Source organism: Salvelinus sp. IW2-2015, linkage group LG8 (assembly GCF_002910315.2).
Source record: "Salvelinus sp. IW2-2015 linkage group LG8, ASM291031v2, whole genome shotgun sequence".
NCBI classification, from domain to species: domain Eukaryota; kingdom Metazoa; phylum Chordata; class Actinopteri; order Salmoniformes; family Salmonidae; genus Salvelinus; species Salvelinus sp. IW2-2015.
The window spans coordinates 39,529,263-39,546,072 of NC_036848.1; the positions used below are offsets into that span (position 1 = coordinate 39,529,263).

The 16,810-nt window shown below is 43.3% G+C and overlaps 1 protein-coding gene across 1 annotated transcript; it reads left to right on the forward strand.

Moving 5' to 3' along the window:
• On the forward strand, window positions 1-16,225 carry LOC111967893 (X-ray repair cross-complementing protein 5). The gene is made up of 13 exons (XM_023993327.2): window positions 1-145; window positions 424-542; window positions 636-748; window positions 1,005-1,146; window positions 1,395-1,646; window positions 1,850-2,036; window positions 3,291-3,477; window positions 3,591-3,759; window positions 3,954-4,115; window positions 4,229-4,358; window positions 9,236-9,336; window positions 15,536-15,652; window positions 15,835-16,225. Exons 2-13 carry the CDS (start codon window positions 470-472, stop codon window positions 16,032-16,034), a joined length of 1,833 nt encoding a protein of 610 aa, XP_023849095.1. The 5' UTR covers window positions 1-145; window positions 424-469; the 3' UTR covers window positions 16,035-16,225.
• The last annotated feature ends 585 nt before the right edge of the window (window positions 16,226-16,810 follow it).

A 16,810-nucleotide genomic window follows, 5' to 3' on the forward strand; every position in this document is an offset into this window, starting at 1 on the left:
ATTTTTCAACATAGAAAAAGTACTGCACGTTCAAGTGACAACAGAGCACGCAGATATGGTATGATATCAACACCTGCATCAAGACAAAGCGTGCCGTTAGCTATACTCCGAAACACATTCGTAACACCACACACTCGGTCGCAAGGTATGCTTTATTTTTTGCTGCAAATGTTAAAGGAAAATGTATTGTTATTTTATGGCGATAAATGTCGGCTAAACTAGCTATCCAAAATACACTTACCCGCCAGGAAGAAGTTGAGCATTGAAGTCATCATGCCCTTCCTTCCAAAACAAATCCGTCTTCAAACAATATATATGCTATTAGCTAACTAATCAGAGTTTTATAACAACCACAATTTTGGGGAAAAAAATTCACAAACTTTTAATGACCTCTCCCTGTGTGTCGTGTCATGTCATTTTCAGGGCTCCGCCAGAGCCTTCCAGTACATGTGTAGCCTAGTTGGGGACCATGGCAGAGTGGAACGCCTACTACCAGAATGAGGATGAAGATGTGGACGGGGAAGAAGGGGATGAGTTTGAAGGTAGGACAAACATTGATGACGATTGAATGGATTAGTYCTGAATTGTATGGAGTTTAGTATATGTTGTGATGTAATTGCAATCCCTCTCCCCAGTGGACTATAAGAGCACAGGGCGTGACAGCCTGGTGTTTCTGGTGGATGCTTCCAAGGAGATGTTCATCAGTGGGGAGGATGGAGAGCCCTCACCATTTGACTTGACCATGCAGGTAGATCTGTTTCTCTTGAGCTGTCTCGAACTCTCTGCTTTCCCTTACAGTTTCCTGTCTTTTCTTCACCACCTTCCCCGCCACTCTCTTTCTCTCACTATCTCAGACATGATCAATATTACTGAACTCTCAGAATCATGAAAAGTGACATGACCCATGGCTCTTTCCCACTCACCCTCTCTTTATCTCTCTGTTGTCCTGCTTAGCCCTCTGACAGTGTTGTAATGTATTGTATCGTGTTACTCTCCCTCCCCAGTGTGTCCACAGCGTGTATACCAGTAAGATCATCAGCAGTGACAAGGACCTGGTGGCTCTAGTGTTCTATGGGACGGAACAGAGCAAGAACCCCAGGAACACTTTCAAGCATGTCTATGTTTACCATGACCTGGACTCACCTGGTATGTCTCCCTGGCTGGCAGTTTCTGTGTATGTTCTGAAAGGGTTTTGGAGTCTTCTGGAAGCCAAATTAACTTTTGTTATTATGCTCTCTGTGTATCTCCATTTCCAATATGCTTGTCTTTACTCTTCTTCCTTACCTATCTCTCTGTCTATCCACCTCTTATCTCCTCCACCCATCACTCTCATCCCTCTTGTCTTCTGTCCTGTTCCGTATTCTTTCATCCATCCATCTCCCTCCCTCCCTCAGGTGCCCGTCGGGTGAAGGATGTGGACGGGCTGCGTGGGGAGAACGGTGCCCAGGTGGCAGATGAGACCATGGGCAGTGGGAAGACCAACCTGGGTGAGGCCCTGTGGTGCTGCTCCAACCTCTACAGCGACGTCAAGTTGCGGCTCTCCCACAAGCGCCTCATGATCTTTACCTGCCGAGACACGCCACACAGGGGCGACAGCGAGCGTGACCGCCTAGCCCGCACCAAGGCCGGTGACCTTAAAGAGACTGGTGGGTCTGGAGAAAGGGGACGGGCAGTTCTCAAAGATAGAACACTCATAGTTGTACCTCTATGGCATTTGGCATCCTTGATGTAACTGGGTTGTAGGTGGAGGGTTTTGAAAAGTGGCCTGAAATACATCTTGGTCCTGCAAATGTATAGTTTATCAGTAGAAGTGTATGATACATTTTCTCACTCTCTCACTCACTCACAGGTGTGGTGATAGACCTGATGCATCTGATGAAGCCAGGTGGGTTTGACGTCTCGCTTTTCTTCTGCGACGTGGTGAGCCCCCCCGAGGATGAGGCTGAGCTGGGCCTGCAGATGGAGCCTTGTGGGAAACTGGAGGACCTCCGGAAGAGGGTTCGAGCCAAGGAGATGAAGAAGAGATCCATGGCAAGGTGACAAGCACAGGCTAGCACTGTTTCCCCCACCATTGTATAGGCGGGGCACTGATCTTATAGGACATGTTTAAATTTTTCAAACGTTTAACATTTCTCTCTACTAAGGGTGTGAACGTTTAACTGAAATTGGGATCGTTAAAATAAAAATCTCTAACCGAAAAACACTGTAGGGAAAAAATCTCACAAAATTACATTTGCAGTGCAGTTGTCACAAAACTACCACTAACAGCTCCCGATCATAAAGGGAAAAATAAAAATGAAACAAATACCTAATACAACAATGCTTTAACATTTCTAGGGGGGAGAAGTGTCTTTCAAATGATTTTCCATGGATATAAAGCGCTCCGCACGTCATTGTCGTTAAGTTGGAAAAATGTCAGTGAGACGGAAGCGACAGCAGCGAAGTCCTGTATGGCAATACTTTGAAAAGTTAAATGAGAAGGTGGTGAAATGCGAACTGTGTGAGGTGGAATTGCGCTACAGTAGCAGTACAGGTTCAATGCTTAGCCATCTGAATGGGCCTCACGGTTCCTCCCTAACCATTGTTGGCAGCAGCGCAGACATCCAACAACAGACATTAGATAGGCTCTTCACGTGAAAGATGTGCGATAAGGGACGGCGTGAGAAACTCACAGCGCTGATTACAGAAATTATTGCAGTTGATATGCAGCCATTGTCAATGGTAGAGGATGTCGGCTTCAGTGGCCTGATGGTATTTCTAGGACCAGTCTACAAGATGTCATGTCGAAAAACCATTGATGGCCCGGATGGAGAAATTGTACAATGATTCCTCTGCAAGTACAGAGCTCGAGTTCTCAAACACCATACGTGGCGTTAACAGATTGTTGGACTTCTATGAACACGCTGTCATACATAATTTCAACGAGCCATCACATTGATGAGAAGTGGCACATGAAGTCCCATGTACTGACCTCGGAGAACATGGAGGAGAGGCACACGGCAGAGAACCTAAAAACGTAATTAACTACCATAGTTGCTGAGTGATTGGAGGACAGCAGTAAAGCGAGCGCCATCTGGTAGCCAGGACTGCTGTAGATTGAACTGCATCGCCCCCTAGCGGTCACACGCAGGACCATATCTGCATTGTGAATTCACATGTCATTTTATTATTTTTTGTTATAAAAAATAAAAAAAACATTTTAAATGGTAAGAACATTTTTACATTTGTCACATGCCTACTGAACAGGGCCCTGGTTGCTGATGAGTCCTCTCTCCTCCTCTGAGTCTCAGGTTGAATCTATGTCTGGGGGAAGGGATGAACGTGGCGGTGGGTGTGTACATCACGGTCCGACAGACCAAGAAGCCTAATGCCGACAAGCTCTACAGAGACAACAACGAGCCCGTCCACACCAAGACACGCCTCTACCACACACAGACAGGCAGCCTGCTGCTCCCCAGTGACACCAAGAGGGCTCAGGTAACTTTTTGGAATCGCAAAGTATAGCAATTATCGAAAGTGTTTCAAAGAAAGTATAAATTCATACTTCTCATGCTGTTAGGGTCATTTCAGTCTAGTGTTTGTCTGTGTAGGTGTATGCAGGAAGGCAGATAGTGATGGAGAAAGATGAGGTGGATGTGATAAAGAAGTTTTCTGACCCGGGTCTGGAGCTGATTGGGTTCAAACCCATGGAGCGTCTCAAACTGCACCACCAGCTCAGATCTGCTCTCTTCATCTACCCAGAGGAGGAGGCGGTCACAGGTGTGTTTGTGTGCGTCCTCCCTAAACACGGAACCTGTCACTGTGATGGGAAGAGAGACGGTGACAATTTAATACATAACTGCCCGTCAAAATGTTATCTGGGGATCGTCACCCATGTTTGCCCTCTGAGTTCCATTATCTTTTGAGTTCCAACTTTAACCCCTTTCTCACTCTGTCATGTTTTTCCATCCCAGGGAGTGCCTGTGTGTTTACAGCGTTGCTGTGCAGGTGTAGTGAGAGGAACGTGTTTGCTCTGTGTAAATACACACGGATCCGTAACTCTCCCCCACGCTTCATAGCCCTGGTGCCCCAGAGAGAGGAGCTGGATGAGGGCCAGGTCCAGATTGAGGCTCCAGGTACAGTCATTGGGTCCCACTGCAGCCGGGGTCTTTTGCCCCACCCCAAAGGATTTCGCACAATTAATATAATTTTAAACTTTCAGACTTATTATAGTGATGTGTATTCTCAGGCTTCCATGGCATCTTCCTGCCCTACGCGGATGACATCCGTAACCTGGACGCTCCTCAGCTCCCCACCGCCTCCGACGCCCAGGTGGAAAAGATGAAGGAGATAGTACACAAGTTACGCTTCAAATACAGGTACGGCCCTTTCATTACAGTGAATAATAAAAACATCACAGCTGTCTGCACAGATTGTTTCCATACCAGGATTTGCATTTTGAAAAAAGTAAAAGCATAAAACACAAGTGTCATTCATGTCTTATGACATGAATGAGTTGAAATTCCCACTTACTCCTGTGTTGTCTGTGTACAGTGCATTCAGAAAGTATTCAGACCCCTTGACTTTTCCCACATTTTGTTACCTTACAGCCTTAAAAAAAAAAAAAAAAATGTATTCTCATCAATCTACACACAATACTGGGAAAACAGGTTTTTTGAAATGTTTGCAAATGTATGGTTATTAACAAGTATTCTGACCCTCTACTCAGTACTTTGTTTTAGCACCTTTGGCAGTGATTACAGCCTCAAGTCTTCTTGGGTATGACGCTACAATCTTGGCACAACTGTATTTGGGGAGTTTCTCCTATTCTTCTCTGCAGATCCTCTCAAGCTCTGTCAGGTTGGATGTTGAGTGTCGCTGCACATCTATTTTCAGGTCTCTCCAGATATGTTCGATCACGTTCAAGTCCGGGCTCTGGCTGGGCCACTCAAGGACATTCAGAGACTTGTCCCGAAGCCACTCCTGCATTGTCTTGGCTGTTGTTCTGTTAGACTGTGGCGAAGGTTCACCTTCCGAGAACCTGCTCCAGAGCGCTCAGGACTTCATTAAGGATCTCTCTCTACTTAGCTCCGTTTATCTTTCCCGTGATCCTGACTAGTCTCCCTGTCCCTGCCGCTGAAGAACATCCCCACAGCATGATGCTGCCACCACCAATCTTCACCGTAGGTATGGTGCCAGGTGTCCTCCAGATGTGACGCTTAGCATTCAGGCCAAAGAGTTCAATCTTGGTTTCATCAGACCAGAGAATCTTGTTTCTCATGGTCTGAGAGTCCTTTAGGTGCCTTTTGGCAAAACTCCAAGCGGGCTGTCATGTGCCTTTTACTGAGGAGTGGCTTCCGTCTGGCCACTCTACCATAAAGGCCTGATTGGTGGAATGCTGCAGAGGTGATTGACCTTCTGGAAGATTCTCCCATCTCCACAGAGGAACTCTGGAGCTCTGTCAGAGTGACCTTCAGGTTCTTGGTCACCTCCCTGACCACCTCTTCTCCCCTGATTGCTCAGTTTGGCAGGGCGGCCATCTCTAGGAAGAGTCTTGGTGGTTCCAAACTTCTTCCATCTAAGAATGATGGAGGTCACTGTGTTGTTGGGAACCTTCAATGCTGTAGACGTTTTTCGTTATCCTTCCCCAGATCTGTGCCTCGACACAATCCTGTCTTAGAGCTCTACGGACAATAACTTCGACCTCATGGTTTGGTTTTTGCTCTGACATGCACTGTCAACTGTGGAACCTTGTATAGATAGGTATGTGCCTGTCCAATCAAATTAATTTAGCAGCACAGGTGGACTCCAATCAAGTTGTAGAAACATCTCAAGGATGATCAAAAACATTCAAGATGGCGAACTGAACACAGCAGTGCAGATCACCTCAAGATAAAAAATTAATATTCAATATCTGAAAGTTAAACCAAATATTAGCACTTCACATACTGGTGGGTAATGACCTTACCCATCATAAGGCTAGAAAAATGTATCGAAAAATATTACGAAGACAAGCAACATCCAAACATGACGGAGAGTAAACAAGGAGAACCAATCTCTAAAAGAAAATGCGGCGACTCGACGACTTAAGGTTTTCACCACCGGGAATGGTAAGGGTGGAAACCGATCTGTTAAAATCGATAAAAGACAAACTGGGCATACTTGAATTAGTCAGTAAAGATAGGAGTTGAAGGCGATCCTCGAGATGAGTGACGAAAAAACTGCGACAATGGAGAAAGATACAAACAAGCTAAAAGGGACATCTTTCTGAGAGAAGCCTTACTTGACATAGAGACTAGATCCATGAGAGAGAATCTGGTACTTACTGGTATCCAAGAGAAAGAAGTTCCTGAGGGTGTGGTGAGGGAGTTCCTCCTTACAGCGCTTCAGATCCCACACGAAGCTGTCGACAAAATCCAACTTGAATGTGTACACCGTTTCGCACAGAGATATGAGTGCCCAATCTTTGCCAAATTTTTATTTATCTTTTCATTTATTTTTTACCCCCTTTTCTCCCCAATTTTGTGGTATCCAATTGGTAGTAGTTACAGTCTTGTCTCATCGCTGCAACTCCCATACGGACTCGAGAGAAGCGAAGGTCGAGAGCCATGCGTCCTCCGAAACACAACCCAACCAAGCCGCACTGCTTCTTGACACAATGCCCATCCAACCCGGAAGCCAGCCGCACCAATGTGTCGGAGGAAACACCGTACACCTGGCGACCTGGTCAGCGTGCACTGCGCCCGGCCCGCCACAGGAGTCGCTAGTGCGCGATGAGACAAGGATATCCCTGCCGGCCAAACCCTCCCTAACTCGGACGATGCTGGGCCAATTGTGCGCGCCCCATGGGCCTCCCGGTCGCGGCCAGCTGCGACAGAGCCTGGACTCAAACCCAGAATCTCCGATGGCACAGCTAGCACTGCGATGCAGTGCCTTAGACCACTGCGCCACCCGGGAGGCCTAAATTTGTTTTCTTTAAAGATAAAATAAAGGTTAAAAGCCTGGATAAAAGACTTGCTGGCACACAAATAGGCATGAATCAGTTCCCGAAGGAAAAATCAGAACGGCCCAAAGTTCTGTACCCAATCTTCGAGGAGAATAGATTGAAAAGGAAACGTGTAGCTCTTGTAGCCAATAAACTGCATATTGATAACCAAATGTTCCGAGACACAAAGCCTATTCTAAATATTACAAAGTTCRCATAGAGGAGTCGAATAATGCAACACCCAATACTAGCCATGGTAGGGATTGTAATAAAAAATATATAGAAAAGCAATAAAATGCAACAATTGTTAAAGAAATAAACTACTACTACACCATTCTAAATGTTGGAAAATAATTACTATTAGACCTTGCGTTTGTAGTATTTCATGAATTGATAAGTCAGCATTAGAAGAAAGGATAATTAGCGAAATAATACATCTTCAAATATAAGGAACTGGAACACAAAAGTACTCAATCAACATCTTAGAGATAAAACACAGCAAACAGAGGACATAGAAGACACAGTATGTGAGGATGTATTGTGATGGAAGGTGAGGTGTGTGTGTGTGTGTGGAGTTAAGTGGGTGAAAAAGGATAATGGTTGCTAATCCCAGAGCCCATGTGTGTTTGTGAGCAGGGGTTGTGAGAGCTTTTGTGCAGATATGGGATACACAGTACCAGTCAAAAGTTTGGACACACCTACTCATTCTAGGATTTTACTTTATTTTTACTATTTTCTACATTGTAGAATAGTTGTGAAGACATCAAAACTATGAAATAACACACATAGAATCATGTAGTAACCAAAAAAAAATTCAACAAATATATTTAATATTTGAGATTCTTCGAAATAGCCACCCTTTGCCTTGATGACAGCTTTGCACACTCTTGGCATTCTCTCAACCAGCTTCATGGAGGTAGTCACCTGGAATGCATTTCAATTAACAGGTGTACCTTGTTAAAAGTTAATTTACGGAAATTCTTTCCTTATTAATGCGTTTGAGCCAACCAGTTGTGTTGTGACAAGGTAGGGGTGATATACAGAAGATAGCCCTATTTGGTAAAAGACCAAGTCCATATTATGGCAAGAATAGCTCAAATAAGCAAAGAGAAACGACAGTCCGTCATTACTTGAAGACATGAACAATTTCAAGGACTTTGAACGTTTCTTTAAGTGCAGTCGTAAAAACCATGAAACTGGCTCTCATGAGGACCGCCAATAATAAGAAGATACTTGCTTGGGCCAAGAAAAACGAGCAATGGACTTTAGACCGGTGGAAATCTGAGTCCAAATTTGAGAATTTTGGTTCCAACCACCATGTCTTTGTGAGATGATCTCCGCATGTGTGGTTCCCACCGTGAAGCATGAAGGAGCAGGTTTGATGGTGTGGGGGTACTTTGCTTAACCAGCATGGCTACCACAGCATTCTGCAGCGATACGCCTCCCATCTGGTTTATACTTAGTGGGACTATCATTTGTATTTTAACAGGACAATGACCCAACACTCCTCCAAGCTATGTAAGGGCTATTTGACCAAGAAGGAGCGTGGTGGAGTGCTGCATCAGATGACCTGGACTCCACAATCATCCGACCTCAACCCAATTGAGATGGTTTGGGATGAGTTGAACCGCGGAATGAAGGAAAAAGCAGCCAACAAGTGCTCCAGCATATGTGGGAACTCCTTCAAGACTGTTGGAAAAGCATTACAGGTGAAGCTGGTTGAGAGAATGCCAAGAATGTGTAAAGGGTGGCTACTTTGAAGAATCTCAAATAAAATATGTTTTGATTTGTTTAACACTTTTTTTGGTTACGACATGATTCCATATGTGTTATTTCATAGTTTTGTCTTCACTATTATTCTACAATGTAGAAAATTGTAAAATAAAGAAAAACCCTTGAATGAGTAGGTGTGTACAAACGTTGTACTGGTGCTGTATATATTATCTGCAATATTAAAGCTGATCTACCCCTAAAATATAAGTATTTTTTTTAAACATCACAAGGATGATCAATGGGAACAGGATGCACCTGAACTCAATTTCAAATCTCATAGCAAATGGTCTGAATACTTATGTCAATACTGTATTTAAAAAAAAAACGTTTTACTTGCATACATTTATAAAAACCTGTTTTTACTTTGTCATTATGTATATTGATGGGGGGGTGTTCTTTAATCCATTTTAGATAAGGCTGTAATGTAACAAAATGTGTAAAAAGGGAAGGGGTCTGAATACTTTCCGAATGCACTGTATTGCTCTTCCTGTGCTGCAGGAGTGGTGCCTTTGAGAACCCAGTCCTACAGCAGCACTACAGGAACCTGGAAGCCTTGGCACTAGATCTCTTGGTCCCGGAGCACATAGAGGACCACACCAGTAAGACACACACAATCACACACCACATGCTTGCTACTTCTACCCAGAGCCATATATAGAGTGTTCGGCCAGGTTTTAGAACAGCTGCCATGTTAGTACCTTTTATTCTCGAAGTGTTGGTGATGTAACTACGAGAGCGCCTATTACAATTCCCTATGAAATGACCTGCTGTAAACAAGCAAAACAGCAGCAAACTTAAGACGTTTTTGTTATTCATATGGGATGATGTGTATCCAAGTCTGTACAGTGTTGCGGTTAGGGTTGTAAAGGGAGTGTACGTACAGTTGAAGTCGGAAGTTTACATACACTTAGGTTGGATTCATTAAAACTCGTTTTTCAACCACTCCACAAATTTCTTGTTAACAAACTATAGGTTTGGCAAGTCGGTTAGGACATCTGCTTTGTGCGTGACACAAGTACCTTTTCCAACAATGGTTTACAGACAGATTATTTCACTGTATCACAATTCCAGTGGGTCAGAAGTTTACATACACTAAGTTGACTGTGCTTTAGAAGCTTCTGATAGGCTAATTGACATAATTTGAGTTAATTGGAGGTGTACCTGTGGATGTATTTCAAGGCCTACCTTCAAACTCAGTGCCTCTTTGCTTGACACCATGGGAAAATCAAAAGAATTCAGCCAAGACCTCAGAAAAGATTGTAGACCTCCACAAGTCTGGTTCATCCTTGGGAGCAATTTTAAAAAGGTACCACGTTCATTTATACAAACAATAGTACGCAAGTATAAACTCCATGGGACCACGCAATCGTCATACCGCTCAGGAAGGAGACCCGTTCTGTCTCCTAGAGATGAACTTATTTCGGTGCGAGAAGTGCAAATCAATCCCAGAACCACAGCAAAGGACCTTGTGAAGATGCTGGAGGAAACGGGTACAAAAGTATCTATATCCACAGTAAAACGAGTCCTATATCGACATAACCTGAAAGGCTGCTCAGCAAGGAAGAAGCCACTGCTCCAAACCCGCCATAAAAAAGCCAGACTACGGTTTGCAACTGCAAATGGGGACAAAGATCGTACTTTTTGGAGAAATGTCTTCTGGTCTGATGAAACAAAAATAGAACTGTTTGGCCATAATGACCATCGTTTTGTTTGGAGGAAAAAGGGGGAGGCTTGCAAGCCGAAGAACACCATCCCAACCGTGAAGCACGGGGTGGCAGCATCATGTTGTGGGGGTGCATTGCTGCAGGAGGGACTGGTGCACTTCACAAAATAGATGGCATCATGAGGTAAGAAAAGTATGTGGATATATTGAAGCAATATCTCAAGACATCAGTCAGGAAGTTAAAGCTTGGTCGCAAATGGGTCTTCCAAATGGACAATGACCCCAAGCATACTTCCAAAGTTGTGGCAAAATGGCTAAAGGACAACAAAGTCAAGGTATTGAAGTGGCCATCACAAAGCCCTGACCTCAATCCTATAGAAAATGTGTGGGCATAACTGAAAAAGTGTGTGCGTGCAAGGAGGCCTACAAACCTGACTCAGTTACACAAGCTCTGTCAGGAGGAATGGGCAAAAATTCATCCAACTTATTGTGAGAAGCTTGTGGAAGGCTACCTGAAAAGTTTGACCCAAGTTAAACAATTTAAAGGCAATGCTACCAAATACTAATTGAGTGTATGTAAACTTCCGACTTCAACTGTATATTACTAGAAATTTTCTAAGTTTACTAGTAAACTACCAGAATTGTGGTAGATTGAATAAAATTGTTTAAATATATCACAAGACATCTATTGACCTTGTTCGGTAATCACAGGTTTTGTAATAATCTCTGGCCTTCTGTGTTGCCTTATCACATGTACAATAAAGGTACAATATATTAAGTATGTGAATAAGATGATTTTTAAATAAATATAACAATTGTGAAAAAAGTAAATACACTGAACAAAAATATAAACGCAACAATTTCAACGATTTTACTGCGTTACAGTTCATATAAGGAAATCAGTCAATTTAAATACATTCATTAGCCCAAATCTATGGATTTCACATGACTGGGAATACAGATATGCATCTGTTGGTCACAGATACCTTTAAAAAAGGTAGGGGCGTGGATCAGAAAACCTGTCATTATCTGGTGTGACCACCATTTGCCTCATGCAGCATGACACATCTCCTTCACATAGAGTTGATCAGGCTGTTGATTGTGGCCTGTGGAATGTTGTCTCACTCCTCTTCAATGGCTGTGCGGAGTTGCTAGATATTGGTGGGAACTGGAACACGCTGTCGTAGACGTCGATCCAGAGCATCCCACACATGTTCAGTGGTTGACATGTCTGGTGAGTATGCAGGCCATGGAAGAACTGTGACATTTTCAGCTTCCAGGAATTGTATAGAGATCCTTGCGACATGGGGTCGTGCATTATCATGCTGAAACATGAGGTGATGGTGGCGGAGGAATGGCACAACAATGGGCCGCAGGATCTTGTCACGGTGTCTCTGTGCGTTCAAATTGCCTTCGATAAAATGCAATTGCATTCGTTGTCCGTAGCTTATGCCTTTGCATACCATAACCCCACCGCCACCATGGGGCACTCTGGTCACAACGTTGACGTCAGCAAACCGCTCGCCCACACTACACCATACTCGCTATCTGCCCGGTGAAGTTGAAACCGGAATTCATCTGTGAAGAGCACACTTCTCCAGCGTGCCAGTGACCATCGAAGGTGAGCATTTTCCCACTGAAGTCAGTTACAACACCGAACTGTAGTCAGGTCAAGACCCTGGTGAGGACAACGAGCATGCACATGAGCTTCCCTGAGACGGTTTCTGACAGTTTATGCAGACATTCTTCGCTTGTGCAAACCCACAGTTTCATCAGCTGTCCGGGTGGCTGGTCTGAGACGATCCTGCAGGTGAAGAAGCTGGACGTGTAGGTCCTAGGCTGGCGTGGTTACACGTGGTCTGCGATTGCCAGTTCGACGTACTGCCAAATTCTCGAAAACAACGTTGGCTTATGGTAGAGAAATGAACATTAAATTCTCTGGCAACAGCTCTGGTGGAAATGATTGATGAGTGATGACAAGTGCATGCTCCCTCAACATCTGTGGAATTGTCTTGTGTGACAAAACTGCACATTTTAGAGTGGCCTTTTATTGTTCCCAGCACAGGGTGCACCTGTATAATGATCACGCTGTTTGATCAGCTTCTTGATATGCCACACCTGTCAGGTGGATGGATTATCTTGGCAAAGGAGACATGCTCATTAACAGGGATGTAAACTAATTTGTACACCAAATTTGAGAAAAATACACTTTTTGTGCATATGGAAAATCTATGGGATCTTTTATTTCAGCTCATGAAACATGGGACCAACACTTTTTTTACACGTTGTGTTTATATTTTTGTTCAGTGTAGTTGGAAGAGTTGCAGAGTTAATTTTAAATAAAGCCTTTGTTGATTAGATGCTTTTTTCATTAATTAGGCTATTTTCTCTTGAACCACATGGTCTATGTACTAGAAACTCATGGACAATATGGACTCTGATATAATAAATGAACACTATACACTGAGTGTAAAAAAACATTATGAACACCTGCTCTTTCCATGACATGGACTGACTTGGTGAATCTAGGTGAAAGCTAGTGTCCCTTATTAATGTCACTTGTTAAATCCACTTCAATCAGTGTAGATGAAGGGGAGGAAACAGGTTAAAGAAGGATTTTTAAGCCTTGAGACATGGATTGGGTTTGTGTGCCATTCAGAGTGTGAATTGGCAAGACAAGATGTTTAAGTGCCTTTGAATGGGGTATGGTAGTAGGTACCAGGGTCACCGGTTTGTGTCAAGAACTGCAACGCTGCTGGGTTTTTCAGGCTCAATACTTTCCCGTGTGTATCAAGAATGGTCCACCATCCAAAGGACGTCCAGCCAACTTGACACAACTGTGGGAAGCATTGGAATCAACATGTGCCAGCATCCCTGTGGAACGCTTTCAACACCTTGTAGAGTCCATGTTCTGACYAATTGAAGCTGTTCTGAGTGCAAAAGTGGGGGGTGCAACTAAATATTAGGAAGGTGTTCTTGTTTTGTACACTCAGTGTATATGAATACATTTTATAACAGTTTTTTAAGTATAAATTACCAAAGTTACGATAGATTGCCATAGATTTTCTGATAATTACTGAAGATTCCAGTAAGTTTGGTAAATTACGAGGAGCTTTGCCACCTTAGTTGTGGTGTCAACAAATTCCATATCTGCACTGGACATCTTCATAGGTTTTGAAAACTCAGAAATAAACAGCACAACGTAACAACACAGTAACTGGTATGGAGGAGATGGTGGCACTCTCGGATTGTTAAAGAAGAAACCGCATTGGCCCATCTCTCGCTATATATACAGTACCAGTCAAAAGTTTGGACACACCTACTCATTCCAGGGTTTTTCTTTATTTTTACTATTTTCTACATTGTAGAATAATTGTGAAGACATCAAAACTATTAAGTAACATATATGGAATCATGGAGTACACAAAAAAGTGTTAAACAAATCAAAATATATTTGAGATTCTTCAAAGCAGCCACCCTTTGCCTTGATGACAACTTTGCACACTCTTGGAATTCTCTTAACCAGCTTCATGAAGTAGTCACCTGGAATGTATTTCAATTAACAGGTGTGCCTTGTTAATTTGTGGAATTTCTTTCCTTTATGCGTTTGAGCCAATCAGTTGTGTTGTGAGAAGGTAGGGGTGGTATACAGAAGATAGCCTTATTTGGCAAAAGACCAAGTCCATGTTATGGCAAGAACAGCTCAAACAAGCAAAGAGAAATGACAGTCCATCATTACTTTAAGACATGAAGGTCAGTCCAGAAAATGTGCAGTCGCAAAAACCATCAAGCGCTGTGATGAAACAGAAATACCTTATTTACATAAGTATTCACACCCTTTGCTATGAGACTCGAAATTGAGCTCAGGTGCATTCTGTTTCCAATGATCATCCTTGAGATGTTTCTACAACTTGATTGGAGTTCACCTGTGGTAAATTCCATTGATTGGACATGGTTTGGAAAGGCACATACCTGTCTATAAGGTCCCACAGTTGATAGTGCATGTCAGAGCAAAAACCAAGCCATGAGATCGAAGGAATTGTCCGTAGAGCTCCGAGACAGGATTGTGTCGAGGCACAGATCTGGGGAAGGGTACCAAAACATTTCTGCAGCATTGAAGGTCCCCAAGAACACAGTGGCCTCCATCATTCTTAAATGGAAGAAGTTTGGAACCATCAAGACTCTCCCTAGAGCTGGCTGCCCGGCCAAACTGAGCAGTTGAAGGGCCTTGGTCAGGGAGGTGGCCAAGAACCTGATGGTCACTCTGATAAAGCTCCAGAGTTCCTCTGTGGAGATGGGAGAACCTTCCAAAAGGACAACCATGCAGCACTCCACCAATCAGACATTTATGGTAGAGTGGCCAGACGGAAGTCACTCTTCAGCGGAAGGGACTGGGAAAATAGTCAGGATCGAGGGAAAGATGAACGAAGCAAAGTACAGAGATCCTTGATGAAACCTGCTCCAGAGCGCTCAGGACCTCAGACTGGGGCAAAGGTTACCCTTCCAACAGGACAATGACCCTAAGCACACGGCCAAGACAAAGCAGGATTGTCTACGTGACAAGTGTCTGAATGTCCTTGAGTGGACCAGCCAGAGCCCGGACTTGAACCGGATCGGACATCTCTGGAGACACCTGAAAATAGCAATGCAGCAACGCTCCCCATCCAACCTAATAGAGCCTTCAGAGGATCTGCAGAGAAGAAAAGGAGATACTCCCTAAATACAGGTGTGCCAAGCTTGTAGCGTCATACCCAAGAAGACTCAAGGCTGTAATCGTTGCAAAAGGTGCTCCAACAAAGTACTGAGTAAAAGGGTCTGAATACTTGTGTAAATGTAATATTTTTTAAAATAATTTAGCTAACATTTCTAAACCTGTTTTTGCTTTGTCATTATGGGGTATTGTTTGTACATTGATGAGGGGAAAAAACAATTCAATAAATGTTAGTTAATTCTGTAACTTTACAAAATGTGGAAAAATGAACGGGATCTGAATACTTTCCGAATGCACTGTATGCGCCTTTGGTGCTACCTTTACACAAAAATACTGAAGACAAAATCTTTTGGCAGTGTTCATACTCACTTTTTCTTGTCCATTCTTTGTTTATCCTCTCTCTCACTACCTCCCTCTCCTTCAGTGCCCAAGGTGAAGATGATGGACAAGTGTCTTGGTTCCCTGGCTCAGGAGTTCAAAGATCTGGTGTACCCTGCTGACTACAACCCAGAGGGCAAGACTGCACCCAAACGCAAACCAGGTGAGAAATCTATAATCTACATTTCTGAGATATTGTTCACTTGCTATGTGTTCCATTGGAGAGATTTACACTTGCGTCTGGCAAATTGGGTAAAGAACAGTATAGTCGCTGGCAGCAGGAGCTGTCTCACTGTCGATATACTGCAACAAATATTGTAACATCCTGGCCCTGTGTGTGTTCAGCTGAGGAAGCAGGCGGAGCAGAGAAGAAGCCTAAGGTGGAGATGTCTGAGGACGAGCTGAGGGCTCACGTACAGAAAGGCACCCTGGGTAAGCTGACGGTGCCCGTGCTAAAGGACGCCTGTAAGCAGTTTGGGGTGAAGGTCACAGGGACCAAGAAACAGGAGCTAATAGACGCCTTGAAGGCACAGCTCGCAAAATGAGGCGTAGATGTCAATATATGTTTCTGTCGATTTTCTGGTCAGAAGTACTTGGTAGCAGGATTATTGATCAGTCTTTGCTTTGGGGTTCCATTTTAAGGTTTCTAACCAGAGATATCTAGTTTTTCATTTACGTTGCTTATTTTTATATGTTTTAAACTTTGTAATAAAAAAATAAAGGGTAATTGCTTCAAGTTTAGTTTGTCTGCAGTTTTTTCACATATTTCCTAACCTCGGTAGCCAGTACTTTGTTTTGGGTTTACTCTCTCCTACATATTTATTTTGACAGTGAAGCTAAAACTTTTAATTTGGCTCTATACTCCAGCATTTTGGATTTAAGATCAAATGTTTTATATGAGGTGACAGTACAGAATGTCACCTTTTATTCAAGGGTATTTTCATACATATGTTTTACCGTTTAGAAATGAATGCTGCACTTTATGTATCTAGGCCCCCATTTGAAAGTGTCATACGGTGCATTCTGAAAAAGTATTCAGACCCTTTGACTTTTTCCACCTTTTGTTGCATTACAGCCTTATTCAAAAATGTATTAAATCGTTTTTTCCCTCATCAATCTACACACAATACCCCATAATGACAAAGTGATGGCGGCTGATGAATGGCACGATAATGGGCCTCAGGATCTAGTCACGGTATCTCTGTGCATTCAAATTGCCATTTATAAAATGCAATTGTGTTCATTGTCTATAGTTTATGCCTGTCCATACCATAACCCCACCAACACCATGTGTCACTCTGTTCACAACGTTAACATCAGC

Bases quoted from the DNA above. Each gene is read 5' to 3' on its own strand.
- LOC111967893 (XM_023993327.2), top strand. From the start codon at position 470: ATGGCAGAGTGGAACGCCTACTACCAGAATGAGGATGAAGATGTGGAC. The intron at 3,478-3,590 runs GTAACTTTTTGG...TTGTCTGTGTAG, and splicing joins GTGACACCAAGAGGGCTCAG to GTGTATGCAGGAAGGCAGAT. The intron at 15,653-15,834 runs GTGAGAAATCTA...GTGTGTGTTCAG, and splicing joins TGCACCCAAACGCAAACCAG to CTGAGGAAGCAGGCGGAGCA.